The sequence below is a fragment of the Bos javanicus genome, chromosome 5, assembly GCF_032452875.1.
Source record: "Bos javanicus breed banteng chromosome 5, ARS-OSU_banteng_1.0, whole genome shotgun sequence".
Lineage (NCBI taxonomy): Eukaryota > Metazoa > Chordata > Mammalia > Artiodactyla > Bovidae > Bos > Bos javanicus.
Window position 1 is genome coordinate 65,935,306 of NC_083872.1, and position 24,301 is coordinate 65,959,606.

Below are 24,301 nucleotides of genomic sequence, written 5' to 3' on the forward strand. Positions count from 1 at the left end.
TGCTCCATAAACCTCAAAAGCAGAAGCAGTTAGAGTATCCTAGAAACCAGGGTGCTCATAAAAAAAGTCAGGGCCCTTCCATTGTTCAATTCCAGCTGTGCCAGTCACATCATAGTAGTCCTGTCTAACTCCTTTTGTGCATGCTAAGTTGCTTCAAGTTGTGTCCGACTCTTTGCGACTCCATGGACTGTAGCCCACCAAGCTCTTCTGTCCATGGAATTCTGCAGACAAGAACACTGGAGTGGGTTGCCATGCCCTCCTCCAGGGATCTTCCTGACCCAGGGATCAAATCTACATCTCCTTTGTCTTCTGCATTGGCAGGCAGGCTCTTTACCACTAGCACCACCTGGGGGGCCCCAAATGGCAATTTTTAAACCACAGTCTGAGTTGCCTGTGTTTTTTTCCTAGGTGAAAATATCACCTTTATAGCCAAAGTCAAGGCCGAAGATCTTCTCAGAAAGCCCACTGTCAAATGGTTCAAAGGGAAATGGATGGACCTGGCCAGCAAAGCTGGAAAGCACCTCCAGCTGAAGGAAACCTTCGAAAGGCATAGCCGGGTATGACCCTGAGCTCCTGCTGCAGGGACTTGACTAGTTCATTCCTCTGCGTGCATCAGAGGCCATTTCAGGTTCAGCTTTGAGGGATGTCAGTTCCAGAAAATCCACTGGAGTTACCATTCCCAGTGTTTATACTCCAGTGTGGTGGCCCTGCTATGCCCAGGGGCTTCAGAGCACTGCGCTGACCCCTCCTGTATTGAGAACATTGTACCAGAATCCCCAGATGCAGACACATCTTTAAGCCAATGCTGTGGAATTGGGGGAATAACTGCAATGTCGCGTCTTTTTTTCTGCCAGCAGGGTAGGACTGAAATGTGTTCGGATGCATTTCATTGCAGGTGTACACATTCGAGATGCAGATCATCAAAGCCAAAGAGAACTACGCAGGAAACTACAGATGTGAGGTCACCTATAAGGATAAGTTTGACAGCTGTTCATTCGATCTTGAAGTACTTGGTAAGAGAGGCTTCTAGTCTGGATAAGTGTGATGTTTATTTATTTATTTTTTAATGGGGTGTGAGAGGATAGAGGAGAATAAGGTCATGTGTTAGTATGAGATTTTGAAAATAAAGTTCCCTGGGACAAGGATGTCAGGAAACCCAGGTAGAAGGGAGAATTTTCTCTTATAAGGACTAATGTCAGATATGGACATTCTTCATCTATATGTTCTGCGTACTGCCAAGAGTGAATTTGATAAGAATAAATTAAAGGTATAAATGTAGATTCGGGGAAAAAAGCAATACTTCAATAAGTAAACAAAGGGAAAGTTGACTTGGTAACAAATCAAAAGTGTGACATAGCTTTGTATTTTTAGACAAAGCTGATGCAATTTAAAACCAGAGCATTACAAATGTTGTAGGATCTAGGTTTAGGAAGTGCTACTGCTCTCTGTAACATGTTACTTGTTCCATGTTTGGGGGTCATGCCTTTGGTCATAGGCACTGTAAAACCACTGGGATCCCTCCTGGAGTAGGGTAACTGGGAGGATGAAGAATCCAGGAACCATGGTCCATTCACCTTGAATGTGTAGGTGAAGAAGGTCCAGCATTTATGATTAATTGTAATAAATCACAGAAGGGCTGACACAGAAAGAGGGAAAGCCAGATTAGAATCAAAAGGTGGAAATTATGAGAAGGTGAATTTTGCATTCACGTTAGCACTAGCTCTTTCTTAAAGCCATATAGACACCACAGACGGCTGTGAGAGTCCTAGTCTGAGAAACGTCAAGAGGATGAATGACCATGGGTTGAGTTGCTGTCGAGATTTCAGTATTAAGTGGGACTCTGGTCCTGAGCACTGCTTCTTCACCTGGCCAGGCATCTGAGAATCACCTAAGGGGCTTTCTAAGAATACTGATTTCTGGGTGCCCATCCTCAATCTGGTGAATCAAAATTTTCAGCAGGGAGATGAAGACGCTGATATTTTTTTAAGCTCCTTGGACGATTCTACTGGGCACACAGGTGGAATGACAACAGGATAGGGGAACTCCTAAAGTCCCATCACTGACTGTGCGGGAGGGAAGATAAGCTCTGCTGTCTCAGCAGCTCAGCCCCCAGGAGGAGAGCCACCCCTCCCCGATCCCCTTCACCTGATTCCTTCCCTCTGAAGAATCCCCACAGCCTGGAGAGGAACTGAACACAAAACTGGGTTCTTAATGGGTGTTTATTTTATTGTCTTCTTTCCTTTCAAAGAATCTACTGGGACTACTCCAAACATTGACATCAGATCTGCTTTCAAGAGAAGGTAACTTCAAAAGAGGGATCTAGGTATCTTTTGTAAAACATGAAAGTAAAGGATTTTCAAATACATGTTCCCTTCCTCCACACTCTATATTTTAAAGAAGATCAAGTCTTTTCACTATAGTCAAACATACCGAATATTCAGAAGTTAGTTTTCTAGAGATGCCATAGGCTTAATGCCATATTGTGTATATGCTGATAATTTTTTAGAATATTCTTAATATAGTGAAGCACTCATTTTATAGGTCTCACAGTTGCCTTAGAAAGACATTTTCTTTCTATTCATATGTGGCTTCTTCCTGAATTGCATTATTTTCTGCCAAATGGCCCAGAAAGATATATACCAATACACATCTCATATAGCATCAGTTAAGTAATGTCAGAAAACTTACATTGCTTTTTATTTAGGAATCACATACAGAGCTATTAAACTATATGCCCAGAAAACTACAATTAAGTAGCTCCTTACTAAAGGTAGCACAATTTAAGTATGGGATTATCCTAAATGAAAGACCATTGAGTCTGCTGGAATAAGGAACATGTAGAAAGGCAAAATATAGATACTTACCTGATTTATTTTGCAACCACCAAGGCCGAAAAATCATAAAGTCAAAGAAGAAAAATGAAAAAAATTTTTTAGTCTGTGAGAAATGTGACTAGTCTCTTCCTGGTATTATTTTTTTCTCTGTACTTCTTACTTATCTAGAATTCTTCCAAAATAAAAATTCATTAATGAGAGGAAATGTTTTGTTCTTCCTAAGACTGAATCCAAATAACAATTTTGTTGAGTAAGGAAAGTCATCCCAAACTAGTATAAAGCAATGATTTAGCCTTGTCCACAAAAGGCAAAATTTCTGTCTAAATTATGAAGTAATGAACATTGTAATTATTCTTAAAAGATATGTGGTATGTCCTGATCAGTCCATTGTATATTTTAAAGTCATAACTTTCAAAATCTCTTACCTTCCCTTCACCCCGTGGTTAGCAAACGCATAGATCTCACACTAGGTTCATCCTACTTATGTCTCTTTTAAGAGAGAAAGATGTCATCTACTTAGTTTTGGGCTTTAAGAGAATAGAAATGTGTTTATGTCAATAGGCCTTTCCAAATACCTGCTTTAAAGAAATTTTGAGGACACATTATTTGAATTCGATTCTGATAACTCACGTGTTATACACGCTGTTTTTAAACCCGCAGACTCTTTTCTTAGAAACCATAACTAACATTTGTAAAGCGCAGGAAACAAAATCTTCATTAAAAAATTAAACATGTAAGTAACTATGTAGCACCATTTAAATGTCAGCTCATAGCTCCTATTTAGAGTTTATATGAAATCATGAAGGTGGCTGCATGCCTAAAGTAAGATGCATTTCTCCACAGGAAAACACTTTTAAAAACTCCTAGGAAAGGGCTCAACAATTCCAAGACAAACTTTTGGAAAACACATTTTAAATTGTATAAATATTAACAAGAAAATGAAAAGCTTATAATACTTTCCCTTTCAAGAGAAAGGAATGCATCTTTTAAAAAGCTCTGCAATAGCTCCGTTTTTATGTTACGTTGGTATCACATTACCTGATTCGTCTATTGATGGACACAAAGAGGTTACCTTTGAATATAAGCTTTGTACTTATATATTTGACTCTAGTCCACTTCATCTTCCAAGCCAATCTCTGTATGACTTTAGTAACAGAGATCAGCAAAAGTCCTTTGCTTTTTACACACGGATGTTCCCAGAGCCCCTAACTTGCAAAAACAAAGTACTTTGTGTTGTTTGGCTTAAGTGCATTTGTGTTACTCTGTTTTAACACAAATCCAAGCAGTTTTACATATGCAATCTACAAAAATGTGTCTTCTGAAATTGTAGAGTAACACAAGTTCCTTGTGTTTACTTTTCCACAAGTACATCCTCCAAAATTTAAAATGTCACTTGTGTGAAAAGAAACTGTGTTGATTTAGTCCCATGATTTGTGTGCTAGTACAACATTGCATATACATTATACGTAGAGTGTTTGGGGGAACTGTTGTATATGTGTCTCAGCATTAAACCCAGATTTGCTTTTCTTTTGTTAATGACAGTGGAGAAGGTCAAGACGATGCAGGGGAACTTGATTTTAGTGGTCTCCTGAAACGTAGGTGAGAACCCACTGATGGAGTGAGGTGCTTTGGCCTGGAAATCTTTTAGATATCCACTCAGAGAAGTCAAGTTTAAAGTTCTTAAAATGTGTTTTGCTTATGAAATATTATAATAGCGTTGACTAAGCGACAGTGAAACAACTGCGTACTAATCTGCTAAATAATTTAGCTGATGCTTTTACTTTCTTTTTAAATGTTTCATTGAGTCTTCACATATTTTCTTAGTAGGGGATGAGGAAATTTGAAAACTGAGACAGAAGACTTAAATGCCTGAAAACTTCTTATTTCTCTCATGATTTCGATTATTTCAATCATGATCCCTCATCATGATTGAATAAATAAAGCCTCCATTCTCCTGCTTTTGATATTTGACTGAAAAGTCAATTTCAAAATTTTGGTAGATGTCTCAGCAAATGTATATATTTATGTGTGTGTGTATATATATATACATACATATATATATATATACACACCTACTTTAACATAGTATTGATGATTTACTGTATTTCATCAAATCTAAGACACCATGCTAATATATAGCTGTATTATAAACCACTAAGCAATGAAAAAAATTGTCCAAATAGCTTATTGTGACATACTGCTGATTATAAGGTACATTCTTATTTCAGAGATATTTAAAATGCCCCAAATTTGCATTTTTTGAAGGGATAAAATAGTAGTGAAATGGAGATAAGTGTTTAGTATTATCACTCATGTTCTTTTAACTTTGTACTCTCTGGCAATAAAATTTATAAATTTTCATTATGGATATTTAGTACACAACCATTTTATAGAATTTCTGCCCTATATATGCATATTTGTTTTTTGTTTTTAGTCACTCAGTCATGTCCAACTCTGTGTGACACCATGGACTGTAGCCCACCAGGTTCCTCTGTCCATGGGATTTCCCGGGCAAGAAGAGTGGAGTGGGTCGCCATTTCCTTCTCTAGGGGATCTTCCCTACCCAAGGCTCAAACCTGCATCTCTTATATTGGCAGGTGGATTCTTTACCACTTGGGAAGCCCATATATGCATATACATAATCATAAATATACTATATTATATATGTTATATATAAAGATATACATATATAGATAGTTACTATAGCACAGAAGAAACATAAAGAAAATGACTTTTGCTAGGATTGTGTTTATGTACCAAATTTGTGAATAAACAGTAAAACTACAACTCTAAATTAATGATATATAATATTGATATGGGACTTCATTTAGTTTTCTAGGTTTGCTTATTATTTTTACTGCTTTCTATGTCTACTGAAAATCATAGGTATAGATACGCTTCAAAACAAATTAAAAACGGTAATAAATAGGCTTGTGTTCATTCTCAGTTTAGTTGGGTGGCTTTATTCAAACCCCTGTGAACGAAACATTCACCCCTAGCTCTAAACATTTAGGCTGAGAACAGAAACATTAACAGGTGCCATTTATTAATAACCAAATGGATATTCGCCAATCAATAGACTTTGGCAGTATCAGAAACATCATTCCTTCTCTGGATACTTCAAATAATCATTAGTCTCAATAATATTTATTAATTCCCCCAAAGTATTTTAAAGCAATAGAATATGAAGTGACCTTAAATGAGCTGCACTCTTCCTGTTCTCCAAGTGAGAGACCAAAGACGAGAGAAGTTGAATGACTTACCCCAAGTCATACAGCTAACTTGAGGGAGGGCAGGGACCTACATACAAGTTCCCTTTTCTCAATCAGCACACTTCCTGTGACTCCACATAAGAAACATCACCCTGAATCTGCCTGGGAAGTTGGCACCTTATATGTTTATAACAAGCTAAAACTTTAGGAAGACAAGAGGTTTTGGGTTGTTTTTTTCTGTAGTCATTTAATCAACCAGGAAAATGCTAAATGCTTTCTTTGTGTAGACCATAACATTAGTTGAGGTGAGGAAAAGAAATCCAATGCCTTCCAGCGCCTGGTACATGGAAAGATATAAATACATATTCATGGGAAGAAAAAGGTAGTGGTTAAAACATGGATTTGAGTCTGGGCTTTCCCATTTATTGGACATGACTTTGCCCAAGTGATATGTCCTCTCTGAGACTTGCTTTCCACAACTGTAAATGCAGAGAATAAAAACTACTTGAGTATTATTGTGAGAATTAAGTTAAGTGTAAGAGACCGGATTCATACAGTTGTCAAATAAATATCCACTTCCCCTCAAAATGTGACATTTTCCCTTGAAGAACTTACATTAGTGTCAACTATTTAATTTGCACTTGCCATCTTCCTCTACAAAGATTGAATTATGTGCTGATTTTCAATACTCCCTGAAAGGAGTTCAGGGTGGACAGCAGAAATGAGGCACTCTGTGCTTCGAAGAAAAACTGGAAGGACAGGTCTTCAGATAGTTATATTCAGATATTTTTCAGGAGCTGATTTTGTGAGCCCAGTTCTCATATCTCCTCATATCTAGAAAGCACTAAAATCGTTCCTGATAATGACTGTTCCTCATAACTAGCAAAAACTTCATGAGACTAGCAGAAATCTTCCAGAAAAATATGTGCTTGATTAAGTGTATTCCCCCTTCACCAAAATCACATACATACTGACCTTCCTCACTGCCTCTCTGGAACAGTTTCTCAGAGCTATCTGAGGTGCTGTCTTCCAGGCTGCAGTCCTCATTTTGTCCCAAATAAAACTTGATTCATAGCTCTCACATTGTGCAATTTCTTTAAGTTGACATTAGTAAAGTGACAAAATACACATACACACACATAATCAATCAATAAAAATGTAACAGATTATTAAGTGCCAAGTCTGATTAAAAGGAAAAGGAAAGAAAAAAGAACACACTAGTTCTATCAGTAGTTTTCAGAGTAAAAGAAATCTAATTAATAGTCAAAATGACTAAAGAAAAAAATTATTAGAAAAAACTGAGCAGTCAACATGTCTCTACTTCTCATTTTCTTTACATCCCCTAATTATGATTTTGACTCATTATTATTGTCACCATAAGACTATATTCATTTAATATACTATATACTAATCCACCAGTATAACTTTGGAAATCATTGTGTTTTCCTACTAATTTGTGAATTGCATGTGTTTTCACTATAGTAATAACATGTGGTAATAACATTTCTACTCCTCCAAGAGTGTGTGGCAAAATCCTCATGAGAATAAATATCATTACCACCAACATCTTTATACAACGAAATATCTCCCTGCCCTGAACAAAGTTAGCATATTCCAAATAGACATTAGATAAATCACAGTTAGTCTTTGGGCAGTATCTTGTTATGAGACCTGACCTATATAAATACTTTAAAGTTTTATTCTACATAAAATTTTCTATAACAGCTTTGTATTTCACTAGGATTGTTAAGTTATGGGAATTTTGATGTAGATGGAAGTACTGTAAATGTTATATAGGTCTATGCCAATTCTTGGAAAGGGATCAGTAGTGCCTTAGAGAAATTTGGATTTTTCTCCCTGCTGAAATTTAATGTAGCCATACAGATATGGTCATGTGCAGCCACCATGGTAAGTAAAGATGTGTTCTGAATGAATTAAGGAAATATTACAGATGGGCGCCTTGACCTCATATTCCAGTACAAAATGAGGCATCCATCTCCTTGCAATTTGGGGTTCAACTGAGTAGTGGAGAGGAAAGAAAGAGACAAGAGGTTACTTGTGTATGTATACAAAGCATGATAGGATTAAGGTTGTGGTAGAGTGGGATGTATTTTGGTGTTAATGAAAAAAATGGTGAGGATGATCAGTTTTATGAATCTATCAACAAAACTGACTCAAGAAATCACGCTGAAAATGGTCTTTATTACTTAGTGACTTCCTCATGTAAACATTCACCTATACATGTGGGTATTCTCAGTGTTTGATTTGTGCCTCTTGTTAGCTCTTTTAGTCTGTCTTTATCATTGACATCTTTAAATCTTTTCACCAATGTCAAGAGGATATTTGAAATACGTGGGTAATTCTTCTTGGTTGAGATACAAATGGAACAAAATGTAGAATGGGATAATTTTACAATGTGGGGATTCAGGCTAATATGACAAAAATAGAGCAATAATAAAGTGGATTGAGGAAAGTCTCATAGGGAGAAAAAAATGTATATACACAGATACACATTTTAATCGCAATTCTCCAGGACTTCCTACAAAATATTTAAATGTTAAATTTGAAATGTAGACTGCTTTTAGGCAATAGATATAGTAGACCAGACAAATTATTACTAATATTTCAACTTCAGGACACTTTTCTTAAGCTTTTCAATTTCCCCATGTCATTAGAGGGCCTGGTTACCATTTCAGTGAAATGAAGAGTTGCATCTTGAATCTTTAAGAAGCACATTTTCCTAATGGTGTTTCTAGTCCTTTCCACAAAGGTCGCTGAGGGACCAATGACCTTTCACTTTCTTCCATTATCCAGATGTGCCTCAACATCATTTATTGGGCAAAAGACTTACATGACAACGGAAATTAGATATGCAGAAGCCATCCTTGCCTAACGCCACCCTAAACTCTAAGTTATGTTTACATTCTCCTACCCTTCCCTATGATTGTAACCCAGTATTTCCTCAAGAAATTCTGAAATGGGTATAATTAATATGACAGTACAAACATATGTAACTCATTATTTGCTATCATGATAGTATGCATCTGTTTTCACACTGATGTTTAAGATGTGTTGACCAGTTTTCCTGGAAAAATCATACCCAAACCAGCATTATTCACAGTAAGTAGTCACTAAAATATTTCCAGTTTAACCTTAGTCCATAAAAACAGTCAACTAAACTTAAACAGAATTAGAACTTCTTAGCTAATTAAGGAAATCAATTTATATTATATTTAGCATTTGCAACTAAGGCTCTTTCCCTGAAGAGTGTTTATTCCTGAATTTTGTTTCACTTTTAGGTTTTAAAATACAGATAAGTGTATGTACTTTAAATCCTATGTATGTGTGTGTATACAGTAGTTATATATGTTCTTTATATGTTCTATATATTCTTTTGCCAGTGGTCAAAATTTAGAGTCATGATTTTGATAATCACACTAAGTTACTATCAGCTTGTTCATGGACCCCTTTATGACTTGCTTTATAGTTTCACATTTACTTCCAAAAAAGTTCTGGACAGTACTTTAAGATGAAATATGAGAGAATTTTGAGTCTCATTCTTTTCATTCTGACAATTTAGAAAATAAAGTTTTCTCTTTAAAATAATATGTATACACAAAAGTCATATGAAAAACAACCAAACCAAAAACAAAAAAACAAAAAAAACAGAAACAAAGAACAAATGCTGTCACAGTTTCAAATATTTTTTGTATTAAAAAACAGCAAAAAATGGTTAATGTACACATTTACTAACATGGTAGGGAAAATGCTATTTGCAAAATCTGAAGATTTGAAATACTGTTATTTGTACCGTCTCCATGCAGAGTTAGGGTACGCACACCAATGAAGGCAGAGAGCATTGTTCTTTCATGGACCAACACCTAAAATCTTCTGGTTCTTAAACCTTATTTCAATATCTAAATCCTAGATGAAAACTGATATTTTAAGTTTCTCAAAATCTCATCTCTTATTTGGATTTTCAGGTTTAAAGTAAGTAAAAATAGCGTAAGGATAGTTCCTGAAATCCTTTTATCTCCTTAATACTGTGTTTTTAACTAGAAAAACGAGAGCGTTAATGAAAGTGCACGGATCTAACCTTTGACTATCCAGAAGTTGCACTGAAACTTCATGCGAAGTAGACTTTCTCCTTGGCTATTTAAGTACTCAGGCTTTAAACAGAGCTTTTAGCGCTGAACCAAAAAATCGGTACCATACTCGACTTTCCTGGTCTTTAAAGGCCAGTGGGCAGCTATTAAACCAGGCATTGGTTCTCCCCGTTTAGGGAGGTGAAGCCCCAGGAGGAACAACCCGAGGTAGACGTGTGGGAGCTGCTGAAGAATGCGAAACCCAGCGAGTACGAGAAAATCGCCTTCCAGTACGGTATCACTGACCTGCGTGGTATGCTCAGGCGGCTCAAGCGCATGCGCAGAGTGGAAAAGAAGAGTGCAGGTGAGGACGTCTGAGCACTCCTAGGGGAGACGATATGCTATTCTATGCTATGCTAAGTCACTTCAGTCGTGTCCGACTCTTAGCGACCCCATGGACTGCAGCCCACCAGGCTCCTCCGTCCATGAGGTTTTCCAGGCAAGAGTACTGGAGTGGGGTGCCATTGCCTTCTCCGAGGGGAGACGATAATCCTCCCTATTTCGTAATGGGTTTATAGGTCTGACTAGCTGTAGTGGAATTTGCAGGGGTTACGCTTCTCTTGGTTAACTTGGCTTCGGGTGAAATAGTTCACTGCCCCGCACATCTCCAGCAAAGTAGGTAGTGGACAGCTGCTGAAGGTTTAAAGTAACAAAAGTACATTACAGTGACACAATGTGTGCTGCTGCTAAGTCGCTTCAGTCGTGTCCGACTCTGTGCGACCCCATAGAAGGCAGCCCACCAGGCTCCCCCGTCCCTGGGATTCTCCAGGCAAGAACACTGGAGTGGGTTGCCATTTCCTTCTCCAGTGCATGAAAGTGAAAAGGGAAAGTGAAGTCGCTCAGTCGTGTCCAACTCTTGGCGACCCCATGGACTGCAGCCTACCAGGCTCCTCCGTCCGTGGGATTTTCCAGGCAAGAGTACTGGAGTGAGGTGCCACTGCCTTCTCCGACACAGTATATAATGGAGTATTAAATATTCTTGTGTTACTGGGAATTTCTCAGCAGCCCCTTTCTCCATCCGCTGCATCTCTCCGTCACTCTCAGATTCCTGATTCTTATTTAGGTAGAGTAGATTCTGTGTTTGTTTTACTGTTATATTCTTCCACCCATTTGATGCATCATGGGGAATTCATGTCCCACACCTGCTAAGGTAACCCTAATGTTTAAGCATGTCAATATTTGCGCAGGTTTCCACAGTACAAAAACTGTGATAAGCTTACTGTTTCCATCAGTCGAAGACATTCCATTTAAGCTCATGAGTCATTGGAAGTATCTCATAAATTCTTTGATTAAAAAACTGTCTGTAAGATAGATGTACACAGATAATGCCAATGAAACTAAAAATAATCATTTTAGGAGAATAAGCATGTCCTTCAAGTTCAAATTTCATTTGGATATTTTATATTATACATTGCCCAAAGAATGAAGACAATCATTTTTAAAGCCTCTTCAATAATTCTTTACTTATGTTTCTTCCAAAAGCATATGGACTCTCCTAAAATTTTTAAACCATCTTATTATTTATAAATTGATGCAGATTTCTAAAATATGAGGGATAATTCGAAAGTTTCCTATTTCTTCTTTTTGTATCAATTTATTCAGTTTTAGGTTTTCGGATTGACTATTTAAATTCATATCATATGCATATACATATTAACTTAGTTTTGTATCTTCTCTCTACTAGCTTTTGCAAGAATTCTTGATCCTGCATATCAGGTTGATAAAGGAGGCAGGGTAAGATTTGTTGTGGAACTGGCAGATCCAAAATTGGAGGTGAAATGGTATAAAAATGGTCAAGAAATTCGACCCAGCACAAAGTAAGTCAAACTTGCAAATAATCAGTAGTAACTGTATAAATCAAAGAGTAATTTGACTTGATTTTCTATGCCTGAAAGCACTTTTAGTTTTATATTCGTATGATGCAAAATCATATGAGGGGACAGCAAAAACTTTTTATGTATTTTGGAACCATTGAAGTATGGTGCTATATAAATTAAACCTTGCCTTATGTTTTAATTATATATAAACTATTTCAAGTACTTGTAATTATTATTTTGTGTCATTGTAGGTTATATGTGATTACTTCAGAGCATTGCCAAACTTCACCCAATTTTAAAGAAATTTTTGAGAAAAATTGAAATATGTATTTGATATACCAGCTTGTAATGGGAATCACACCTTATAAGTAGATAACTTCTGTTCTTCCAGAATAGCATCTAAAGCCTATGTTTTATTGTTTTTTGACCCTTTTCCCAAATGAAGGAAACAAGCTAATCCCTGATATCTGATGGTATTGCTAGGCTATTAGGAAACTACATTACAGAGATCCTTCTCAGTCTGAAAGATTTTCAACTCCAATATATTTTTTCAAGTGAACAGGAACCGTGTGTATATTTATAAAGGGCTTTAATCCTGAAAATCGTCACTTCTGTGGAACAATTAGGTAGTTTCCAATTTCTTAATGTGATCCTGCTCTCAGAGTGACTTTGTGATAATAATGTTTATATCTGGTAAAAGTCTCTTGCAGGCAGCCTGAATTTACCAAAAACATAATTTTACTTGGTTATTTTTATCTCGAAAAATGTTTATTAGTGTTTTGTTCTTGAAGTCTTTGAGAATTTCCCAAGTAAGAACTTTTTCTTTCATCTCTTATAATGCCCTAATATACCCATCCATAATCTAGATCACAGATAATCAAATTATGCGGTCTTCTGGATTTCAGGTTTTTGTTTCCACTTAAGGTCTTTTTCAGTAGATGATAATTATGATATATATGATAATACTAGTTCTTAAGCTCATTTAAGATAATATCACATTGTATAGAATTACCATCTATATTAATGATTAAATTCATATTATTGCTTAAATTGTGTAATCATTTATTCACCCAATAAAATGTCACTGGGATAGCAAGGAGTGAATTCAATAAATCAATGAAAAATATAAACTTTCTCTCCCACAATAGAGTAGATGAATTGATCACTTTAAAAAATGTAAAGAGTTAAAAATCTTAGCCTACCGTATTTTCCAACAATAGGTTAAAAATTGTTCATTGATAAATATGTGAGTACTGATTTTATGTTTGGAATAAAAAATATGTGTGCTAGGTTGCTTCAGTCGTGTCTGACTTTTTGCGACCCTATAGACTGTAGCCTGTCAGGTTCTTCTGTCCATGGGATTCTCCAGGCAAGAATACTGGAGTGAGTTGCCATTCTCCTCTCCAGGGGATTTTCCCACCGCAAGAATCGATTCCGCATCTCTTATGTCTTCTGCATTGTCAAGCGTGTTCTTTACTACTAGTGCCACCTGGGAAGTCCAAAAATCATATATAAAAGAAAATAGTGACAAATATTATATGCAAATATGCATATGTATTACATTATGTGTTATAAAGATAGAAATTGGCTTCCTGTTTAATATTTATTAAACTATGTAAGATATGGATAATAAATTGTAGATCTAAATGACTATTTCTGACTTTCAGATATTATGGAATTATAAGCCAAATTTGCTGGCAATAAAGAAAAGAATAAAACTGGGTTCATGGACTCTGTTTATCTTCCTCCTATTTAAAACAGATACATCTTTGAACATAAAGGATGTGAAAGAATCATGTTTATCAATAACTGTGTACTAACAGATGATTCGGAGTATTATGTGACAGCTGGTGATGAGAAATGTTCCACTGAGCTCTTTGTGAGAGGTAAAGTGAAATCTCTTACATAACCATTAAGAGCCAATGGCTCTCCTTCTCTCAGGGGTAATAATCAAAAATGAAAATGGTGACGTGAGCTCTTGAGCTCCAGAGCAGAGATAGTAGTCCCTCTAGAGATGATTTAGCTTGAGCGTTAGATTGGCTGTGGATTGAAGCATGTTTGTCCTGGTGTTTATTGAGTATCCTAATTAATCTTCAGGTTTGTTGACAACTAGAAAAGCTGACAGGAGAAAAAAACTGTTGAGTAAAAATGCCTTGTAGTTTCGGCTCATGTAAGCAGTATTTTGCAATTCAATCACTCTAGTGATAGCTTTTGAAACCCAACAAAGTCTACTGGATAACCATTTCACACATTCAGCTCATCACAAATCGATTTCCCTTGAAACAGCTTTGTTAGTAAAGTCATCAGTGGTTGGCACTGAGATTGCTGAAGACCATCATTTACTAGTGAAAAGAGCTGGAGGGTGTGTGTCAATGAAGCCATGAAGCAATTATTTCCTATATGAGGACCTGTGGCTGACAGCTTTGTAATCTTGCACATCAACTATACTTCAATTAAAAAAAAAAAAAGTAGAGACAATTCTGTAATCTCTATCATCTGTCTAAAACAATAAGTAGAGAATTTTAGTGTTATTTATTTTCCTTCCTCAGAAATGTCTATCTTCTGCCTTCTTATTTGCCCAAAGACGATTATTTGATATAATTTGTCTGCTCTCTAAAGCAATCATTTATTTGATTTGAAGAGTTCTTGGGAAATTATGTGAAACTTACCCAAGGCTGCCAACTGTTTATTTTGCCATGAAAAATCATTAAAAAATCCACCTTCTAACTACCACCATCTAACCATCACTCTGTGATCAACCACACTTTCTTACTGTTGGTTTTTCATCTGTGAACAAACCCAGGGTCATGAGCAGATTTGGGGGCATTTAATGCTTCTGATTTTCTTCTTCTTTTTTTTTTCCACAATAGAGCCTCCAGTTATGGTGACCAAACAGCTGGAAGATACAAAAGCTTATTGTGGGGAGAGAGTGGAATTAGAATGTGAAGTGTCTGAAGATGATGCCAATGTAAAATGGTAAATAGATATCCTGAGGTCTGTCCATTTTTAATAAACAAAAAAGTGCCTTCATACTTTGGAGAATAGGAAATTGCTTTTATACATATGAAAAGGATATCAACCTCATTTGTGTTAGTAGAAATGTAACTAAAACTATCCTAAGATATTGGCTTTTTTCACCTGTGAGACTGAAAAAAAAAGATCCAGATATCTATATTGATAAGGATATAGGGAATTAGACACTTACTAGTAAATGAATGTTTCAAGGTTCCTCATGTCTATTTGACTCCAAAGCCCATGGGTGCTCTTTCCAATGCATGCTCTCACTATACCATGATGGCAAGTTATATGGAATAGATGGGGAAACAGCATCAGACTTTATTTTTTGGGGCTCCAAAATCACTGCAGATGGTGACTGCAGCCATGAAATTAAAAGATGCTTACTCCTTGGAAGGAAAGTTATGACCAACCTAGATAGCATATTCAAAAGCAGAGACATTACTTTGCCAACAAAGGCCTGTCTAGTCAAGGCTATGGTTTTTCCAGTGGTCACGTATGGATGTGAGAGTTGGACTGTGAAGAAAGCTGAGTGCAGAAGAATTGATGCTTTTGAACTGTGGTGTTGGAGAAGACTCTTGAGAGTCCCTTGGACTGCAAGGAGATCCAACCAGTCCATTCTAAAGATCAGTCCTGGGTGTTCATTGGAAGGACTGATGCTAAAGCTGAAACTCCAATCCTTTGGCCACCTCATGCAAAGAGTTGACTCATTGGAAAAGACCGATGCAGGGAGGGGTTGGGGGCAGGAGGAGAAGGGGACAACAGAGGATGAGATGGCTGGATGGCATCACTGACTTGATGGACATGAGTCTGAGTGAACTCCAGGAGTTGGTGATGGACAGGGAGGCCTGGCATGCTGCAGTTCATGGGGTCGCAAAGAGTCAGACACGACTGAGCAACTGAACTGAACTGAATACTTTTTTTATGTTACTCCTAGTCGTTTTATTGTCACAGTATCTCAGAAAGATATTTTAGACTGAGAATCACCAAATTACTTGAACATTTCTTAAAAATAAAAAGGGTATTTTGGGGGTCAGATGGGATGTGTTTTCTCCAGTTCACTGGGAGTAACCTCAGAGTTAAAGACTAGAAGATCTGGAATCTTAAAATCTTAATTGAGAGACAGAGTAAATTCTGCAGTAGGAATTGCTAGCAATTTGGTTTAGAATAGATTGTTCATTGTAACCTAGAATCATAGCTATCTTTAAAATGTATCAAAATGCTATTCTTAGTAGTGTGCACCAAGAGCCCAAACATAGGTAATATCCACTCTTAGCATCGGAGAAGGCAATGGCACCCCACTCCAGTACTCTTGCCTGGAAAATCCCATGGACGGGATTTTCCATGAGCCTGGTAGGCTGCAGTCCTTGGTGTCGCTAAGAGTCGGGGATGACTGAGAGACTTCATTTTCACTTTTCACTTTCATGCATTGGAGAAGGAAATGGCAACCCACTCCAGTATTCTTGCCTGGAGAATCCCAGGGACAGAGGAGCCTAGTGGGCTGCTGTCTATGGGGTCGCACAGAGTCGGACACAACTGAAGTGACTTAGCAGCAGCAGCAGCATCTTTATCTAATTGATCTTAAGTGAAAGGAATGGGATTTTGTTTTTTTAATGTAATTTTCAGATAATACTTGTTACAGTATTCATCTATTGATAGAGACTGATCCATACATTCTTTAATTCAACAAGCAGTTCTTGAGTGTTGGTGACTTGAAGCATTTTTTATAAAACTTTCTAAAAAAATCATCTATTTATCTCAGGTTTAAGAATGGTGAGGAAATCATCCCTGGTCCAAAATCAAGATACCACATTAGAGTTGAAGGCAAAAAGCACATTTTGATCATAGATGGAGCAACAAAGGCTGATTCTGCAGAATATTCTGTAATGACAACAGGAGGACAGTCATCTGCTAAACTTAGTGTGGACTGTAAGTAAGACTTCCTTGTATATCTCCCAAGTTGTTTTACGAGTGTGTTGTGTTTGTTAATTCAGTTTTAGAAAAGTTTCAATCTGTTTGACTTCGACCTGTGACAATTTTATATGTGTAAAATTAGATTCCATTCTAGCTGAGTGTCTATATCGTATCAATCAGAGTCTCTAAGAACTTACTACTCAGTTTAATAGAGTACCAGTATTGAGAAGGATCTCTCCACCATGACCCGTCTGTCTTGGGTGGCCCTACATGGCATGGCTGGAGAGTTCTGAAAAACGTGGTACACTGGAGAAGGGAATGGCAAACCACTTCAGTATTCCTGCCTTGAGAACCTCATGAACAGTATGAAAAGGCAAAAAGATAGGACACTGAAAGATGAACTCCCCAGGTCAGTAGGTGCCCAATATGCTACTGGAAATCAGTGGAGAAATAACTCCAGAAAGAATGAAGAGATACAGCCAAAGCAAAAACACCTAGTTGTGGATGTTGGAAGTTGAGGTGATGGAAGTAAAGTCCAATGTTGTAAAGAGCAGTGTTGCATAGGAACCTGGAATGTTAGGTCCATGAATCAAGGCAAATTAGAAGTGCTCAAACAGGAGATGGCAAGAGTGAACATCAACATTTTAGGAATCAGTGAACTAAAATGGACTGGAATGGGTGAATTTAACTCAGATGACCGTTATATCTACTGCTGATAATCACGATGGTGTGATCACTGACCTGGAGCCAGACATCCTAGAATGTGAAGTCAAGTGGGCCTTAGAAAGCATCACTACCAACAAAGCTAGTGGAGGTGATGGAATTCCAGTTGAGCTTTTTCATATCCTGAAAGATAATGCTGTGAACGTGCTGCACTCAATATGCCAGCAAATTTGGAAAACTCAGCAGTGGCCACAGGACTGGAAAAGGTCAGTTTTCATTCCAATCCCAAAGAAAGGCAATGCCAAAGAATGCTCAAATTACTGCACAGTTGCACTCATCTCACATGCTAGTAAAGTAGTGCTCAAAATTCTCCAAGCCAGGCTTCAGCAATACATGAACCGTGAACTTCCTGATGTTCAAGCTGGTTTTAGAAAAGGCAGAGGAACCAGAGATCAAATTGCCAACATCCACTGGATCATAGAAAAAGCAAGAGAATTCCATAAAAACATCTATTTCTGCTTTATTGACTATGCCAAAGCCTTCCACTGTGTGGATCACAAAAAACTGTGGAAAATTCTGAAAGAGATGGGAATACCAGACCACCTGACCTGCCTCTTGAGAAATCTATATGCAGATCAGGAAGCAACAGTTAGAACTGGACATGGAACAACAGACTGGTTCCAAACAGGAAAAGGAGTACGTCAAGGCTGTATATTGTCACCCTGCTTATTTAACTTATATGCAGAGTACATCATGAGAAATGCTGGACTGGAAGAAACACAAGCTGAAATCAAGATTGCCGGGAGAAATATCAATAACCTCAGATATGCAGATGACACCACCCTTATGGCAGAAAGTGAAGAGGAACTAAAAAGCCTCTTGATGAAAGTGAAAGTGGAGAGTGAAAAAGTTGGCTTAAAGCTCAAGGGTATCTGGTCCCATCACTTCATGGGAAATAGATGGGGAAACTGTGGAAACAGTGTCAGACTTTATTTTTTGGGGCTCCAAAATCACTTCAGATGGTGACTGCAGCCATGAAATTAAAAGACGCTTACTCCTTGGAAGGAAAGTTATGACCAACCTAGATAGCATATTCAAAAGCAGAGACATTACTTTGCCAACAAAGGTCCGTCTAGTCAAGGCTATGGCTTTTCCTGTGGTCATGTATGGATGTGAGAGTTGACTGTGAAGAAGGCTGAGCACCGAAGAATTGATGCTTTTGAACTGTGTTGTTGGAGAAGACTCTTGAGAGTCCCTTGGACTGCAAGGAGATCCAACCAGTCCATTCTGAAGGAGATCAGCCCTGGGATTTCTTTGGAAGGAATGATGCTAAAGCTGAAACTCCAGTACTTTGGCCACCTCATGTGAAGAGTTGACTCATTGGAAAAGACTCTGATGCTGGGAGGGATTGGGGGCAGGAGGAGAAGGGGATGACAGAGAATAAGATGGCTGGATGGCATCACTGACTCGATGGATGTGAGTCTGAGTGAACTCCGGGAGTTGGTGATGGACAGGGTGGCCTGGCATGCTGCGATTCATGGGGTTGCAAAGAGTCGGACACGACTGAGCAACTGAACTGAACTGAAAAGATGATGCTGTGAAAGTGCTGCACTCAATATGCCAGCAAATTTGGAAAACTCAGCAGTGGCCACAGGACTGGAAAATGTCAGTTTTCATTCTAATCCCAAAGAAAGGCAATGCCAAAGAATGCTCAAGCTACTGCACAGTTTCACTCATCCCACACGCTAGCAATGTAATGCTCAAAATTCTCCAAGCCAGGCTTCAACAGTACGTGGACCATGAAGTTCTAGATGTTCAAGCTGGATTTAGAAAAAACAGAGGAACCAGGGATCAAATTGCCAACATCTGCCGGATCATTGAAAAAGCAAGAGTGTTCCAGAAAAACATCTATTTCTGCTTTATTTACTATGCCAAAGCCTTTGACTGTGTGAGTCACAACAAACGCTGGAAAATTATTCAAGAGATGGAAATACCAGTCCACCTGACCTGCCTCCTGAGAAATCTGTATGCAGGTCAAGAAGCAACAGTTAGAACTGGACATAGAACAACAGACTGGTTCCAAATTGGGAAAGGAGTACATCATGGCTTTATATTGTCACCCTGCTTATTTAACTTACATGCAGATTACATCATGAGAAATGCTGGACTGGATGAATCACAAGCTGGAATCAAGATTGCCAGGAGGAATATCAATAACCTCAGATATGAAGATGACACCACCCTTATGGCAGAAAGCGAAGAAGAACCAAAGAGCCTCTTGATGAAAGTGAAAGAGGAGAGTGAATAAGTTGGCTTAAAACTCAACATTCAGAAAACTGAGATCATGGCATCTGCTCCCATCAGTTCAGTTCAGTTCAGTCGCTCAGTAGTGTCTGACTCTTTGCGACCCCATGAACTGCAGCACGCCAGGCCTCCCTGTCCATCACCAACTCCCAGATTTCACCCAAAGCCATGTCCCATCACTTCATGGCAAATAGATGGGGAAACATTGGAAACAGTGACAGACTTTATTTTGGAGGGCTCCAAAATCACTGCAGATGGCGACTGCAGCCATGAAATTAAAAGACACTTGCTCCTTGGAAGAAAAGCTATGACCAACCTAGACAACATATTAGAAAGCAGAGACATTATTTTGCCAAGAAAGGTCTGTCTAGTCAAAGCTATGGTTTTTCCAGTAGTCACGTATGGATGTGAGAGTTGGACTATAAAGAAAGCTGAGCACCAAAGAATTGATGCTTTTGAACTGTGGTGTTGGAGAAGACTCTTGAGAGTCCCTTGGACTGCAAGGAGATCCAACCAGTCCATCCTAAAGGAAATCAGTCCTGAATATTCATTGGAAGGACTGATGTTGAACCTGAAACTCCAATACTTTGGCCACCTGATGTGAAGAACTGACTCATTTGAAAAGACCCTGGTGCTGGGAAAGATTGAAGGCAGGAGGAGAAGGGGACGGCAAAGGATGAGATGGTTGGATGGCATCACTGACTCAATGGACATGAATCTGAGTAAGCTCCCGGAGTTGGTGATGGACAGGAGGCCTGGTGTGCTGTGGTCCATGGGGTTGCAAAGAGTCGGACACGACTGAGCGACTGAACTGGACTGATTTAGAAGGAAGTATAAAAATCACCTGCCAAAGAAGTTACCCAAATGGTTAAGAAATATTTTAATCCCAAAACCATATAAATAGATGATAAATACTTAGATATGATATCAAATCCTGATATCCTGTTTGCTTAATCCCTGGGTGAATTTGCTATCTATTCAATAAATATTCAACATTCTATAATTACATTTGGGTTGAGAAGTTCCTCAAGCTAGTGGGCCTCAATTGAGAAGACTGAAAGAGCTAATTTGCTGATAGGCTTCAGAGGTGTGAGAGAATTCATGGCCTTCCTCAAATGCCCCATGATGGTACTACGTTCTTAATGGCAGAGCCTGTGCCTTCCAGTTAGCCATGAAAATTAGAATAGCAAACTTCACAAGAAGATCTGTAATAGGTGGAGAGCAAAATCCTGTTCCTTATTTCTTAGTCCAGTTGCAATTCATATGACCATTGAATTATTTGGAAGTAATCGCAGTACACTCCTTATGTTTTGTGGAATAATGGCCATTATAGTGTAATATCAAAAAAGTTTTTTCAACCATAGGCAGATCCTTACTGATATTTGCATTCCTTTAAGCAATTACAGTTAGTCCTGCTATAACATTAACATATGCATTTTAAAAAATTACTCTGCTATACAGAGTCATACAGTGAAAATCATAGGGCCAATGGGGAATGTGGGTTAAAGACACAACACTCAGTAATTTTTTCAGGGACCCAGTTTTTAAAAAGTGAAATGAGGGACTTCCCTGATGGTCCAGTGGTTAAGACTTCCTATGTCAAATGCAGGGGGCACAAGTTCAATCCCTGATCTAGGAGCCAAATACCTACATGCTGCATTGCGCAGCCAAAAAAAATAAAATAAAATAAAATGATAAGAACCTAATAAAAAGATCAGTGGCACAGTTTTATACATGTCTAGTAAATACTGCAATAGGTATAACACTTTACCTTGAAAAAGACCTGAAATTTGCTTGTGAAAATGGGGTTAAAAATATTGCAGCTTGTGATCTATTGGAAGCAGTGGAAGGAGGTTATTTGAAATTGGGAGAGTTGTAGTCTCAGATGTGCATGGCTGTGGTGCATTTAACAGGGTGAACTAAAGTAACTGGTCGATATTTCAGGTGTACGTGTGTGTTCTACACAGTCCCGCCTGGCTCAGTTGAACTGGGTGCAGTTTTCTGAATTTTTCTAGTCTCTCTCATGAATAAAATCATGGATAATCAAACATGAAATGTATGTTATGCTCTAATTGTCTTGGAATATTTCAGTTGCATTGGAACAAATGCTCATTTTCAAAACAAGCATTATAGTGAAACAGTAGCATTGTGAAATGACACCATCTTGGCCTGTCTGAAATTTGGATTTGGCACTTATAACTATCTATTATTTCTGCAGTAAAACCCCTGAAGATATTGACACCTCTGACTGATCAGACTGTAAACCTTGGAAAGGAAATCTGCTTGAAGTGTGAAGTATCTGAGAACATAACAGGAAAATGGACTAAAAATGGCCTACCTGTTCAGGAGACTGACCATCTAAAGATTGTTCACAAAGGAAGGTAAACAAGCCAGAGCAATCCCTGAGTGAGGGCTGGTCGCCGTATTGGCTTCTTCTACTTCCTAAATTAGATGATTGGTAAGGATGTTTGGAGAGTAGTCATAAGGAGAGTATCCATTTCTGGTGTTTTGCTTCCAAATAGCAGCAATAGGTGATTTCTCTGCCGTACATCATGTCATACTTGTGACCTGGTACCTGCGCCTTTCAGTGAGGTGCTATTATTTTGGAATCCATTGATTGAGTCTTCCTATATAAACATGAACTTAGCAGAATGATACTGAATTCGAGTTGAGGAACTGGTCAGATTGGATCCACTGTCCCTAACTAATAAATGTCACATGATCCTTCCACATTTTTTTCCCCCCCGCTAGAGAGGAGGTTGCTTAATATCCTAGATTCTAGCAAAGATGCAGGGCAAGTCCAAGAGTTCTTAAACTTGGATCCATGGATTCTTAGGAGGCCCATGAACTTCAGGGCCCCCCCCCCCAAATCCTCTGAAATTGTAAGCAGATTCTCTGTGTACAAAAATACTTGTTTTTCTCCAGATTGAGGTGCCATTGTGTCCATCAGATATTCACTGGTGCACGATGCCAATGAAGTTAAGAACTACTGTTCTTATGCCAATATTTTTAAATAACCATCAATGGAGTAAAACCTTTAAAATTGTGAATCACTAAGTTTTATATCTGAAACATAGAATACTGTATATCAACTATGCCTCAATTTTTTTTTTAAGGACTATTGCTCTTAGGTTTGCATAAAAAACCAAAGTCAAGGTTATTCTTGGTAATTTCTTGAATCTTAAAGAGTGGCATCAGTGAGGTGTTATCTTCTATTCTTTTTTTAAGCTATGAGACTTTTAAAAGGCAGAAGAGATTCTTGCATAGTAAACAGGCTGTATTTGTAGAGATGGTTCCATATAGCCCAAAATAAATACTGAATGTGGATCAAAAAATAGGCTAATTAAGTATTCACATTATTCTCACTCTCTCTGCAGGCTGCACTAAGCAAGTTAAGATAAAATCATGTGTCTCCTCAGTTTGAGTCTTATACAGTCTAAATCTTTGCACAGTCTTAGAAACATGTTTTTTCATTTCCTTAGAATCCACAAATTAGTAATAGCCAATGCTCTCGTTGAGGACGAAGGTGATTATGTATTCACACCAGATGACTATTCTGTTACTTTGCCTGCCAAAGTTCATGTTGTTGGTGAGTAGATAAAAGAAATCATTTCAGAGTTGTATTCTTGTTTTTCTGGTTTTGCTTACCTTGGAATTATATTCAAAATGTGACATTTAAAGAAAATGACATGAATTGGTATTAATCACTAGGCATAATATTAATAGTTGATTCTTAAGAGGTCTTAACAATGAAATAGTTTTGCAAGGTACTAGCACTGACTGCTTTGATTCCTCTTATATTCTTTTTGACCAAATAAAATATTGGTTATTACCAATGTTTAACACTAGACAAGACCTAACCCCTATAATCACATGGAAATAAATGTCTGATAACAAAGGCCATGTTTAATATTCTAGATCCACCTAAGATCAACCTGGATGGTCTTGATGCTGACAATACAGTGACAGTAATTGCAGGAAACAAGCTTCGTCTAGAGATTCCCATCAGTGGGGAACCACCTCCTAAAGCCCTTTGGAGCCGAGCAGATAAGGTTTGTTCTACACACACACACACCCCCCCTACCCTACTCCCTTCCTTCCGTAAGTCAGATGAAAGGAGGCAGCAGATAAATGTATGGCAAAGATATAGTTACTTTAGCAAATAAAGATCACTGATTTTTAGGCAAATACAATAACTGTTCACTTGCTTTTCATATTTCTGACTACCTACTATGTGAACATATGCAAATGAATGTTATTATGTGCCATGAATGAGATTCTATCTTTCCTTCAATTGGGTATCAGAGAATGGAGTGGAAGAGATATAGATAATGAATTATTAAATAAAGTCCCTCTGGATAGTAATGAGTGTTATGAAGATTAAAAATAAAAAACAA

At 37.9% G+C, this 24,301-nt stretch overlaps 1 protein-coding gene across 11 annotated transcripts in view; it reads left to right on the forward strand.

The window, feature by feature from the left end:
* Window positions 1-24,301, forward strand: part of MYBPC1 (myosin binding protein C1) — a 100,771-nt gene that overhangs the window by 37,156 nt on the left and 39,314 nt on the right. For all 11 annotated transcript variants that reach the window (XM_061417068.1, XM_061417072.1, XM_061417074.1 and 8 more), the window contains 12 exons: window positions 409-557; window positions 896-1,013; window positions 2,249-2,300; window positions 4,377-4,433; window positions 10,329-10,495; window positions 11,876-12,008; window positions 13,770-13,894; window positions 14,879-14,984; window positions 16,786-16,952; window positions 22,123-22,285; window positions 23,387-23,493; window positions 23,823-23,956. In XM_061417068.1, the coding sequence (XP_061273052.1) occupies window positions 409-557; window positions 896-1,013; window positions 2,249-2,300; window positions 4,377-4,433; window positions 10,329-10,495; window positions 11,876-12,008; window positions 13,770-13,894; window positions 14,879-14,984; window positions 16,786-16,952; window positions 22,123-22,285; window positions 23,387-23,493; window positions 23,823-23,956 (1,478 nt within the window). The remainder of the gene's footprint in view (window positions 1-408; window positions 558-895; window positions 1,014-2,248; window positions 2,301-4,376; window positions 4,434-10,328; window positions 10,496-11,875; window positions 12,009-13,769; window positions 13,895-14,878; window positions 14,985-16,785; window positions 16,953-22,122; window positions 22,286-23,386; window positions 23,494-23,822; window positions 23,957-24,301) is intronic.